Source organism: Chiroxiphia lanceolata, chromosome 11 (assembly GCF_009829145.1).
Source record: "Chiroxiphia lanceolata isolate bChiLan1 chromosome 11, bChiLan1.pri, whole genome shotgun sequence".
In the NCBI taxonomy this organism is placed as follows: domain Eukaryota; kingdom Metazoa; phylum Chordata; class Aves; order Passeriformes; family Pipridae; genus Chiroxiphia; species Chiroxiphia lanceolata.
In genome coordinates this window covers 21,066,783-21,080,008 of record NC_045647.1, presented here as the reverse complement: position 1 = coordinate 21,080,008, position 13,226 = coordinate 21,066,783, and the positions used below count along the sequence as shown (strand labels likewise).

Sequence of the window (13,226 nt, the reverse complement as noted above, 5' to 3'; positions counted from 1 at the left end):
AACTAAGCATCTCAGCCAGAAGGGTTTTTCTTTTCACAGACTCCTTGATCCCATGAATTGCAACTATTAACTGGGGACAAGATGAAACTGCTGAGTGCTTGTTTTGTGACGGCCTCTTGAAGGGTAATTTTTGACAATCTGTGCCAACTCCCTGTCTCTGTACGAAACATGGGTGCCTTATTTGTGAGAGAAGAGCCAGCCCCCTTGGCCAGCCCTTTGATGAGGGCAATAGATGTGAAAGGCTCCCTGCAGGACCCTGCTTCTCTGCAAGATTCCAATACTGGCACAGCTGTGTGGTTACAGGAATACAGGCATAATGAATCCTGAGCTTTTCATCTCCACATGTTTACTTCTGGTTAAGTAATGTTGTCCTACTTCTAGTTTTGGAAGGTGGAAAAGCAGAAGGTGATATCTAGTCCTATCAGAAAAGAAAGGAATGGGGAGTACTGAGCTGACTCCAGCATTGTGCAATCTGTGGGGTGCACTGATAACATGCCACTGCCTCTTGAGGTGCTGGTATCTGTAGGTGGTTGATGGCATGGACAGTAAGGGCAAAAGCCTGCTCAGGCTCATGACACACGGGGTTAACTGAGCAGAGGCCTCCCCATAGGATGTCACTGAGGGGACCCTGTCTGGCACTGTGGTGAAATGGTGGAGTGCTGAAGACAAGGGATGCCCCACCAGTGCCACATCTCAGTTCTGGACAGACAACACTGTCCTGGGGGTCAGGAGAAGAGGTGTGGGTTCCACAACTCCTCCCAGACTGAATATGCTAAGGATGAAAGGGCCAAAGCTGAGGCCACCTTTACTGAGACAAGTCTGACTGGTTCTGGTTTGTACAAAGGGGGTGATCTGGCAACTTTGAAAGAAAGGATAAACAGAGCACAGTAAAAGGCTGCTTGAAGAAAATCATCCAGTGAAAACAAGGCTAGGCAGTTGGGAAACAGGGAAAAGATGCCTCATCAGGAAGTTCAAAAGAACTGAAGCAGCAGCCAGCACACTCCACCCCGTGTGTTCATTCAGTGAGCATGAGAATGGGATTGTGAGCATATCCTAAACAAACACCTGGGTGTTTTCCAATCCCAGTGGATGATATCATACCCATATATGAAACCACAAGCAGACCATCACTTGCACAGAGAGAATACTTTATGTTCCTGCACTGACAAAATGGTGCCGCACCACATATTTTGTCCCATCCATGCAGCAATCCCATTGTTGTGTGTGAGCAGAGTTGGAAGCACACTCCTGGCAGCTGCAGCTCTCTGCAAGTGTCTGTAACACCGAATCCCATCACTGTGACCTGTAATGTCTTCAAGCTGCACTGCCACAGAACTGCACAGTCTGCATAAAATTAAAAAAAGTACTTTTTCCCTTCTGCTTCAGCAACATGTCCAGTCTTTTTCTTTCCCCGCTTTTATTTACAGCTCATCTCTGCTGTCTCTGACACTCAGCTATTCATCCACATGTTCACATCACTCCATCTTCCCTTCCTGGGCCAGTGAATCCCTCAGCCATTACAGCTCTTCAGAACTCACATTTTGTGATCAACACGACTCCACAGTGTTTATTTAGTTTATTTCCACACAAAGTGCTTTCTGAGAAGGAATTAATACAAGGGAGACAGAGTCAGTAAATGAGGATCATACAATTACCCTTCAGTTTTCCTTTTTACTCTTCCATATTTTTCCATGTAGCTGCTTAAAAACTGGCATTCAATAATATAATCACATGATAAATTTAGCTCCTTGAACACACGGATGTTTTACTTACTGAAAAAGTGCTACTGTAGGTCTAAATTACTTTATAAAAATATTCATCACTCTTTGCTGCAATTGCAGGAACACACAGCTCCTCCCTGTCTATGCAATCGTTGTTCTCCAGAGACTCCTTTTCAACAGACAGATGGTATGAAAGTTTTGCACTTGACATTCAAGTTGCCTTCCCACAGGCATGTGATGATGGCTCATTGCATCACCTCCCGTCTCCGAATATTTAAAAATTAAAAAAACCCCTGCCTCACAATGAAATCCTGGAAAGGTGAGAGCAGAACTGGTATTTCCACTCTGCTCCTGGTTACATGCTGTGGAAGCAAGGTAGTGGGTTTGAAACACACATATTAACACTGTCACGGTAGAATACATTTGTCCAAGCTGTTGTGCATCCAGAATGACTGTACTGTGGTTGATTTAAAAACCACCTGAAAAGAACAAATACAGATTGTCAGTGAAGAAATTCCTCACAACATGAGGTGGCACTTTCTAGGCAAATTGTCCATTAGCTCTGTCATGTTAGATTAAAGGAAGCATTAAATTATCTCATATTTTACGCATTTTAAAGTAATGTGAAATTATAAAATTTATAAATGTGAATTTTTTTCTTTGCAGCCAAATAAGCTTTAATTTTTCAAGCAGAAAAAACAGGACAAGCATTGTATTAAAATCAAGTACAATTTTTGCTCTGTGAAGGCAGAGAACCTTTCTCAGTCCAGGAAAGCAGGCTGTTGCTGTGGGATTCCACAGGGGGACATTTGCAGATAAAGAGCAGTAAAGCAGCCTGGGCAGTGCTGGGTTTATGTCACACAGGTGACAGTGATAAGTGAGAGAACAAGGGTGGCTATAAAAGACCTTGCAGTAACTGCATAAAGCACCTCTTGGCATTACTAATGAATTCTGAAGGGAGATGGGTCGAGAACCTCTTGGCCAAAATAAATTTATTACACTCTAATGCTGGGGAGAAGGAAGAAGCTCAGTGAGCTCAGGAACATTTTATTAATAATGCTTTGGTTCAGTAATTTGCTTCACCCAGATGAGGCATCTGTTTCTCCCCTTTTCATATATGGGAAGAGAAACAGATGACTCAAAATGCAAGTGTTTTTCTTCCAACTTTTTCTTTAAATTATTTCAAATCCACACAGTCGGGGGAATTGTTTAAGATAAGTCCCCTGTGATTCACTGCTAATATACAGATCTTTTTTGCATGAAGCTATGCTGGCAGTTTGCAAGTATGTTAGCAGGGTCATGAAATATTGCAATAGCTCAGAAAGCTCATAGGAATAGAAAAAAAATTAGAAAGAGTAGAAACAAAGTTTCCTCCACCTTTAGGTATAAAATACACATGCAAACTATTCTGAAAATTTACAGATTGGTATAGCAGAGGGGTTACCACACAATCAAAGACATCTTTAAAAACTACTGAAATGCTGTGGAAATTCAGGGCTATAAACACCTGGGATGCTTAAAAGCCTAATTAGGACACTCAGCACGTATTTCTCATTGGGCTGAAAAATTGCTGCTCTTCCAAACTCAAGTGTGGAAGGACAACAGAGGTATCTCAAACCTGGCAGGGCTATCTTCAAAGGCACTTCTGGAGCCTGGTGTAAGGGCTGAGGCATCAGGAGAGACATGGGACTACCAGAAAGATGGCAAGGACAAGATATAGGATGAGTCATTAAATAAAAATGTTCTTCTCTGCTGCTGGAGTGGATATAAAGGAATATTAGCCAGTAAAATGAGAAAATCATCATTCAAGAGCATATGGTGAGCTGATGGAGGAGGAAGATGCTCATGGGGGATCCCAGGATCCTGCACAAAGGGAAGGCTGCCCGTGCTCAGTCCAGCTGGATCCAAAGGTGAGTAAGCTCCTGTCAGATTGTTTCCTCACTAGAAAAAATCCTAATGTCAGTGATTAAATGAATTGATTCCAGCCTTGGATACCACTGCTGAATCACAGACCACCTGAGCCATCCTTGCCTTTGCCATTTCCCTGGACATTTCCCAAAGCCCAATCCCTTGTCAAACCCTCAGGAATGTATTGTTTTGAAGCAGAAATGAGCAGCTGTAGAGAAAAAGCATTTTCCACTTTGCAGGCACAACATTTCAATAGTGTTTGAATTAATTTCCCCCATTCATCTTATTAAAGGCAGAGTGTTTTTTCTTTGCTCATTACAAAGACCTGTGCCTAAATCTGAAGAAATAAATGAAAGCTCAAGTTGTGTGTGTCATTTCCCAGCAGAACTGATAAATTGTGTGCTTGGTTTGAGCTGGCTGTGTCTCATGAACCATGATGCTCATTTCACATCTCAGCAACTGCAAAAACACTAAAGAAAGGGGATTTTTTAATATTCCTAAAATTATGCTTTTATATACATGGTAAAAATAATAAATCTAATAATCTGAAAAAAGTGATGGCTTCAAGTTAACATCACCCACACAACTTTCATTTAAATTTTGTTTAGCTGAGGAAGTACTCCAAGCAGAGATCTTGATTTAAGCATCTCCTGACTTTCATGATCAGCCTCATCCTGCAGTAGATGTAGTTTTGTAGAGTAATACAGGATTTGGCTTTGATTCTTCAAATAAGAGGAAACAAAAAGAAATTCTACTAAAAAAATACACCTAAAATAAAGCACTTGTGTGTTTTAGGTATTTCTGTCAGGTTAGCTGTGCTATGTTCTCTTCCAGGAATTTTATGTCAACAAAATATAGCAGCAAAAATCAGTAAGAGGGTCGTAAGTAGGGTAAAAATCCAGAAAGATTCCTTTGGGAAAAGGTGTAATACCAACTGAGATTTACTGAGGCATGTTACTCTAAGTACATTGTTCATCTTATGCAAACACATCTGTCAGTACATAAATATGCTGAAATATGATTTAACCACCCAATCCTAACAGCACCATAATTCTGATACCTTTTGACAGTTGTTTCAATGACTGCAGGAAAAAACCCAGAAGTTGGCTTAATGTTTCAAGCTCCATCTAAAATGCTGCAATACCCTACAAAATATTCAAAAGTAATTGGGGCTCCCATATCTCACCTCTGCACAGAGTGTAGCTGATGAATAAAACATTGCACAACTAATATGTATAGTCCAAAGAAATATATGGTAAAATGTTTCACCTGTTTTGGTGAAACTTTGAATGAAAATCAACCATTAAGGCCAACTGGAAAAAACAAAGTTAAATAGACTTCGTTGTTTGGTGTCAACAAAAACCTGAAGAGAGATACAGACAAAACACAGGAAGTTTTTTAGTTGTTTTTCCTGCCATTTTAATGTTGCATTTCTTTATTCCAACCAAAATAATAAAGAAAATACCTGGCAAGGAACCTCCTCTTAAAAAGTTGCTATTTAGAAGAGCTTGAAGTTGTTTATGGCATGACAACTCATCCATGCAATCAGTGTGTTTACTGCTGCACGCACACAAACACCTAAAATGCACAAAACAGAGTTTAGGAGAACTTCTCAAACATTAGACTTCTGACCTGTAAAAGGTGTGATTTTCAGTTACAACTTATGACAGAGAACCCTGACCTTACCTTGATCAGGGTAAGATACTGAAGGCAATAAAACTTCTTAAATGAAGGTATGTTTCACTAGATACAGGCACACAAGCTTCATCAGAGACTTAAAGATATTATAATAAAAATTATAATAAAAATTATCAACAACTGTGAGCTATTAACCTGTTACATGTTTAACCTACACTGAATTTTTTTATTTAAGTTACTTGGCTTACTGCAACTGGTGCAAATCCACCACACAAACCACATTGCTGCTGAGGTTCCTTTGGCTCTTTATTTTATTTCAGTATCACAAGATGGTTTGGGTTGGAAGGGACCTTAATGATCATCTCGTTTCAACCCCTTGCCATGGGCAGGGACATGTCGTGCCAGATCCTAACTGCTTTCAACCTAGTCTTAGTTTAGGTAGAAAGCAGCAGAATTTAAACGTATTATTTAGGTCCTACTTTTTAAATGGATCAGGAAATAAACCCCTGGATTTATAACAGCATTTACAGACTCTGAGCTAAATTAGAGACAAAAGACTCTTTGTCTCCTCAAAATGTAATGTACCAAAATTCTTAAAATTGTAATTTCTGAACCACAAATAGAAGTGCCAGCAAAGAACAGCACTGCAGATTCTTCTACTTCCACTACAGGATGGAAGAGGCATTGGTCCCCTTCTGATGGGTCACACAGCTCAGAGGGGTGACACAGTGATGTAGACAGATACACGGGTACTTACCTATCCAAGATGTACCTCCTGAAATTACAGCATTCACAAAAAGGTCACAGTTGACTATTTCCACAAAATAATTCAAGAATCCCCTAAAATTCATAGAAAACATAAGCAAACACAGTATTTAATTTAAACTGATAGCTAAGCATTAGCTTTTTTACAGACATACTATAACCCCCGGAAATGTAGGAAATGCATAAAAGTAAGAACAGTGGAGCATCTCCCAGGTTGTTCTCCACAGTCACTGCAGGGGGTCATGGCAAATCCTGGGACGGCCACGTGTGGCAAATACGTCCCAGTGACCCTTCGGTGCTGCAACGTGAGATCCACCCCCGCCGGCCAGGACAGGTAGGAAGGGGGTAGTACTTACTCAGTCCCAGCACTGTGAGGGTTCCCTGCCAGTGGGCACAGAGGAGAAGGCACTCCGGGAACTCCAGCCAAGGGGTGTTGATCACATGCGGAATCCAAGGAATGTCCCCCTGGGAAGGACAAACTGACACCTCTCCAAGGGCAGACAGCCCCCTGGCCAGGAGCTCCTGAGGCCCCGTGACAGCCAGAGGATTAACGGGCTCAGCTGCAGCTCACGTGTCACAAAGTTTCACGATCTCATTCTCGTTGTCCAGCCTCAGTGTCCTGGTCAATGGGTGTGTTTTGCTCTTACTGTCTTTGGAACTAAATATATTTCCAGCACCACCAAATAAATCAAAGGGGTCAGTCTCCATGGGACTGAGCACCATTTCTACCACCTGGTCTTTAATTTTGGATGAAGACTGAACTCTTGGCCCCTCTGGAGCGAGCAGCAGAAATCCCACTGCCTCAGCAGGGCCAGGATACCATCGGGAGGAATTCCCTTCGGTTCAAATCTGAACAGTTGTAAGTTCTTGGGTTACACAAAATGAGAAACGAGGAGTTTTAAATGATTTATTTGATTTCTCCACATGATCACAGTTATACTTTTACATCAATAGGGTCTGTTACTACTTACAAACAGAATGCATATTAAAATGAAAGCACTCCTTTCTTCCCCAGAGTTACAAAAGGGATCTCAAGCCTCCCCAGAACAGAAGCTTCTTGTAAGCGTAATGTTTTTGAAGTCTTTAACAGTCTGCATTCAAGACCTAATTCTAACAGTTTAATACAACTCAAAGCTGATTTAAGTTCCTAGCAGGAGATAGGCAACCTCAAAGTGACTGCAGACTTAGAGTAATGCTAATTTACACACTATGTACAATTTAGAGAATTCTCTATTCCCCCTACTGGTCCCATTTTCAGCACACCCCCTTCTCTCTTTTCCAAACTGAATCTTGTTATTGGTTCCACTTTTCTTTTAAATATATACACAAGAATCCATTTTGCAGGCAAGAAGTGCAATGGTATTTTACAAGGGAACAGCAAAATGCATGCTTAACTGCAGAAAACACACAGCTTCATGTGGAACAGCAAGTCAACATCTAGAGATTCAGTGTTTAAATATCTGCTGACTGTCTCTCAGCTCATTTTATCAAGAAACAAGAGGCTTCTGCTGCATGCAGTACATGATGGGAAATCATTCTACACTGTATGTTAGGCTCTTTTTTTGTTTTAGCAATACAAGACGCACATTATATTAGGATGAGCTTTGTTTTCTGTTTTTACATTGTTTTACATTTCATTCTTAACTTAAAAAAATAAAACCCCCAAATATATATTTGATTGTTGTCCCAGAAAAGATTTTTACTGCCACACCTTCACTCTTAACGTTTCCCTTTCATTTTTTCAAATCAGCATTACTACTTTGCCACATGGTTTCTGGGAAGAGACAGCCATGGTCACTCTATGCAGTTCTGTACCAGTTTTTAATTGGCAATGGCATCTGAGAAAAAAACCCTGCTCAATCTACTCCTCGCTGCAGGCTGAAAAATTAATTTTCTTAACCCCATGCAGTGTTAAGTAAGATAACTTTCCTATGCTAGGCATGACCCACACTGCTCTAATCAAGGACGGATCAGAGGGGGTTTCACTGCAACCTCTAACAAGCGCAAAGTTCTTAAGACTTATGCTGACACCAAGACACTTTGTTTGGTAAAGTACATACAAACATAGAGTCTAAAAACCAAACAGAACAAAACTAGAAACAAATAGTCAAGTCCACTGTTCTCCTCATTGGCTCGAAAGAACAGAGGGTACAAATACAGTGCTCCTGTAGGCCCAGCTTTGGTTTTTAAGGCCGGGCTCAGAGGACGGGATCTCACACGTGCAACTGAGCCCCAGGCAGGCCAGGCTCCTTCCCCACGTGGACACAAAACCACACGTCAGTGTTCCTTTGCTTGCACAGTGACATCTCCTCAATATTCTGATTCACAAATACATTGACTGCACATGGAAAATCAGTGGTCAAAGCATTAAAATGTGGCTTACTGTTTAAGTACAGATATTCTATGTAACTCTAAATGAATGAAAGGGGTTTTTAAACATATAGCAAATGCAGATCTGGGTGATTTAACATCTGCAGCGTTAATCAACACAGCTGGAGTCAAATTTTCCTCTCCACTGTTACTGCATATTGTGCCTTTATTCCATACACAGACTATCTTACATTACGCCTCTGCATCTGAACACGTACAGACTCCATCACTCCGTGAAGAGGAGCATTCTTACCTCTATTTTAATTAAAAGATGCAGTTTCTGAAAGATGTTTGTACTTGAATGATTCTTTATCTTTTCTGGAACAACCTATAAATTACAGTTAGACTCTACTATTGGTACAGATGTATGAAGAAAAGTCTACATATTGAAATATGTTATCACTTTACTTCAACTAATATCAACAGTAACACTGATATATTTTGCAAATATACAATATGTAGAGTGTAGCCTCACACTAATAACATTAGATGACATGCAGACAGGTCTACTTTCCCTTATAAGAACAGTATATATTTTTTAAACTGCAAGGAACAGAGCCTCGGGGAACCCCGAGGCCGCAGAATTTAGAACAGAATGAGTGATACAGAAAAATAATACTTGCTTTCTTTTCATGAAGATAATTCAGAGGAGAAGGTGCAGAAGGGGAAAACATATTGCACACGTGCAAAACAAATGTGGACAGATCGAAACAAAAGGCTCAACTCTAGATTGCTGTATTTGCTCTCTGTGGAGTTAACAAAGTGCTCAGTTTGCAGTTTTGCTGGTATTGTGATATCAATGGTATGAAAGGGAAAAAAATACTGAACCTCTCCCCCCTCCCCGCATGCCAGAGATGCCATAAGCCAGCCAGCATGGAAAGTCACTCTGTTGTTCTCACGTCCTCATCACTGCTGACAATCCCGTTACTGTTCAACAGAAACCCCACTGGTCATTATTATTTTACCCATCTCTTACTGGAACTTTTTGCTCATCCTCTTCAAGGTTTGCTTTTAGGCTGGTACAGTTTTGCAGTTGTGATTCTCTGTCTCTACTGTTTAGGTGTAAAGTCCTTGCAGTGGCTCAAAGTGCTGAAACTACAAAGCAGGTGCCATGTATAACTTTGTACAGGATTTCGGGATAAAAACTGTATATAAATTTGCAAATGGTTTGGTTACAACACATAAGCAACAACAGCACAGCCTATTTTTATGTGATGTCTTGCAACTAACTGGACTATGGAAGTGAGGGTTTGAGCATAAACTCAGCCTGCTGAGTGCTGGGTGCTTCAAACTAACAAATGTGATGAGTAAAAATGGTAAAGCCACTTTGTTGCTAGCACATGGCTACATGGAATTACAGATTTTTTAATATATATATATATATATATATAAAACCCCTACACTAAATTCTAAAACAAACCTTCAAGTTTTAGAGCACTTCCACCTGGAAACCACTCTTGACTAGAATTCAGCTTCACTGGGGTAAAAATGAGAAATTATGGTAAACGGGAAACAAAGTAGCTGAGGAGGATGGAAGTTGGCTATTTTCATGTCTGAGATGAATGTTTTTGCAGTGTGTAATGCACCTGTCGTAACCTTCCCGGGTGTTCCTTAAATCCATATGCATACAAAAGAAATGTGGATCATGTAAATTCACAGTTATCACAGCCTTTAAAGTGTCTAAGAACTTGTGTGACCAATGCTTGAGGGTGACCACTGGGAAGTGGCCCCCCTACATTGCTACGGTATAATTACTGCATCTTAACAAGCTTGCTTACCTGAAATAGCAGAGCAGTTATAATACTGATTACGTATGATATCATCGTGTTAATAAAATAAGGATTATACAAAGCAGTATTGACTACGACAGTTAAATGCTATGTTACTTGGCACATTTAGTAATGATTGCTTAGAAATCCCAGCGAGTCCGGAGACTCGCAATGAAAACACTGAAATGTCTGAAATTTGTTTCTAACGTTTAATGTTTTGGTCTACTCTTTCATATGCTATTCATCTACTATACTGTCCTATCAAGTAAGTGGAATTCCTTGTAAAGTCTATATTGCTAGTTTGGTGGACTGAAAAAATTTCTTTCCAAGCACAAATGTTAACTATACAGTATATATATATATATATATTTATATGTATATATTTATATTATATAAAGTTTACTTACGTACTTTCATCAACCATATCAGGTCTACTTATTTTTTTTGCCCATTGAGAATAAAAGAGCAAGAATGCAACATTTGGTTCTGTCTCACTTTTTTTTTCCTTTTTTTTCATAGACTAACGTTTCGTTACGCGTGTAAAATTGTCAAGGGATTTGGTGTAAAAGGTAGCTTCAGTCAGATTCAGCAAGCAGCATGTTTTCAAGGCAGTTTGGAAATAAGAACTAACCAGATGGTGGACATCTATCCAGTAGATAAGTAAAACACTAATGGCATTATTTTATTTAGTAACAGCAAGCCTTTAAGCTCACCCGGCTCAATTAAACTGTCTAGGTAAAAACTGGCAATATGATTATTTGTTGCTTCCTGTAAGTGCCTTTGTGACTCAGTTTAAAAACTCTAGTTAGCGGAGGGTCTCTGTCCTAGACTATTGTGCTGATGCCACTGTGTTTGGGCTTGTGCTGGCGGAGGTGGAGGGGGGCGTGTGGCGGCCCGTGGTGGTGCTGGGAGTGCTGGGAGTGCTGGGAGTGCTGGGAGTGCTGGGAGTGCTGGGCGTGGGCGCGTGGCCGGGGTTGTGGTGGCGGGTGTGGCGGTGGGGGTGCGGGGCGTGGGGGTGCTGCAGGTATGGGGGGTGCTGCCCGTGGGCGTGGGGCAGTGCTGGTGGTACTGGTGCGGGTGCGGGAGGTGCTGGGGAGGGTGGTAGTGGTGGTGGTGTGGTAGGGCGGCGGGTTCTGCGTCAGGTGGCAGTACTGGGAGTGGTGGGGGTGCACCGGGGGCTGCCCCTCCGGGGTGCGGGGCGTGGTGCTGGTGCGGTGCCGCGGCGGGTGTGCGCGGGTTGCTGTGATGAGCCGGATGGTGGATGGCCCTTGGGAAGGTGGCTTCCCCCTTTTACTACCAAATAAAGACCCTAGGAGTGAGGAGGAGTTGGGCATAGTCTGGTGAGGGCGAGATGGACACTCTCGGGTTGATGTAGCTCTTCGGCGCATGTGAGGACTGCTAATGATGGACCCCTAAAAAGAAATTAATAGAAATAAAAATTAAAAAAATCTTAAAATGTTTAAAAGAAAACGTTCACACTGACCCACAAACTCCTCCTTCAGTGTTCACCTGGGTGACTATGTTAAAGAGTTCTAGGAAAAATCTTATTTCCACCTTCTCTAAGTTGCCAGTGAGGCACTCGTGCCTTTCCTGGGGTATGTTAAGCATTTAATGTCTTTCTCTCGGTACTTTTGATATTGAAAGATATGACTTTAAATTAAAAAAAATGTCATGGAAGAGTAACATGACATTAAGACCTAGAGGTGTCTTTTTAAAGGAAAAATACATTTTAAAATACTGTAAAAAATACCATACTTGCTTTTTACAACAACAAAAAAAATAAAGCTACATTAAATTCAGCCTAAACAGTTAAATGTACAGCAGCAAATATTACAGTTACAGTTTAGATTTCAAAATAGTATTTAAAACTTTTTTGATAGTTTTCCACTACTGTATGTCACAGTGCTGCTTCTCAGGCCTACCTCTGCATTATGTTTAAATGGAACCATTTTTGCCACTAAGATTTCTATGTGATTGTGTTATTCTGACCTGTGGTCCAACATTATTATTTAGCCTGGAATTAGTTTCTGGAAGCTTGGGGTTTGTATTTTAAAGAGTTATGGGACACAACAGTACTTAGGCAAAGTGTGCTAGATTTAAACTGCAATCTACCTAATGCAAACACACAAAAAAAAAAAAAAAGAGAAAAAAAAAAAGAAAAAATCTGCAAGCTGAATTCAGAGACATGAACAGTATATATAAATGGTTTTAAGATGAATGAAATCTCATGAAATCCACATTGAATTCACCTATCTTAATAATTTTTTTCCTCCCATGCCCTATCTGTGCAATTCCATGGTGTCATGACTGCATACATTTAGCAATTGAACTCGAAAATAAGCAATGGGAATGGTTGAGCATGACAGTCAATAGTTGTAGCTAGATACCAAACAGCAAGAACAGTGTACTTGGTAACAAAGAGCAAGTGGGCTTTTAAGCTGGGACCAGACTGAAATGGTGGCAAAAGGACACATCATATCCATTTAACCATGCTTGCAGGAACAAAGGGAACAAGGTTAGCTCAAACCAAAAATGCCATTGGTCAAAACAAGCTGTCAGTGCTTTTTAAGCTGGGAAGAATACGGAGTGAGTAGCCTAGGCATGCATTTTATTCGTGGCAGGCAGGTTATGTGTTAGAAGAAAAAAGAGCAAAAAAATATGTATATATAAAAGAAAGGTTTGAAATGCACATCATCACATCCAGCTAGACATCAGGAACTTCCTACTTACTTCCATATTGCTGTCTAGCGATCCTGCACTGCTGCGGCGCCCACGCTTGCCTGCCCAGGACATGCAACACCAGAGATTAGAGACCGACACGACACCCGGGGAGAAGAGCTGCTGCCCTGCATCCTACGGGAGCTCTACACACAGCCAGGGACACACCACGGGCACACACGGGCACAGGGCTGCTGGCAGGGCCCTCTGCACTGACTCACTGCTTGGCTGGCACTCACTAACACGAGCAGGGGGAGTTTGAAGATTTTTTTTTAGTTCATACAAGTCTTAAAATACGTGGGTTTAAAGTCGGTGTTTAGTGCTGTGGTTGGGGCGT

At 41.1% G+C, this 13,226-nt stretch overlaps 2 protein-coding genes across 3 annotated transcripts in view; both read right to left on the bottom strand.

Annotated features, from left to right (window-relative positions):
- The window catches only part of LOC116792417 (prophenin and tritrpticin precursor-like), a 610,102-nt gene that overhangs the window by 58,397 nt on the left and 538,479 nt on the right, over positions 1 to 13,226 (bottom strand). The window lies entirely within an intron of this gene.
- The window catches only part of IQSEC1 (IQ motif and Sec7 domain ArfGEF 1), a 338,913-nt gene continuing 332,612 nt past the window's right edge, over positions 6,926 to 13,226 (bottom strand). The window contains 8 exon segments of the mRNA XM_032699314.1: positions 6,926 to 11,165; positions 11,168 to 11,221; positions 11,224 to 11,289; positions 11,292 to 11,359; positions 11,361 to 11,398; positions 11,400 to 11,438; positions 11,440 to 11,583; positions 12,902 to 12,951. Of these exon segments, the coding sequence (XP_032555205.1) occupies positions 10,996 to 11,165; positions 11,168 to 11,221; positions 11,224 to 11,289; positions 11,292 to 11,359; positions 11,361 to 11,398; positions 11,400 to 11,438; positions 11,440 to 11,583; positions 12,902 to 12,951 (629 nt within the window). The 3' untranslated portion in view covers positions 6,926 to 10,995.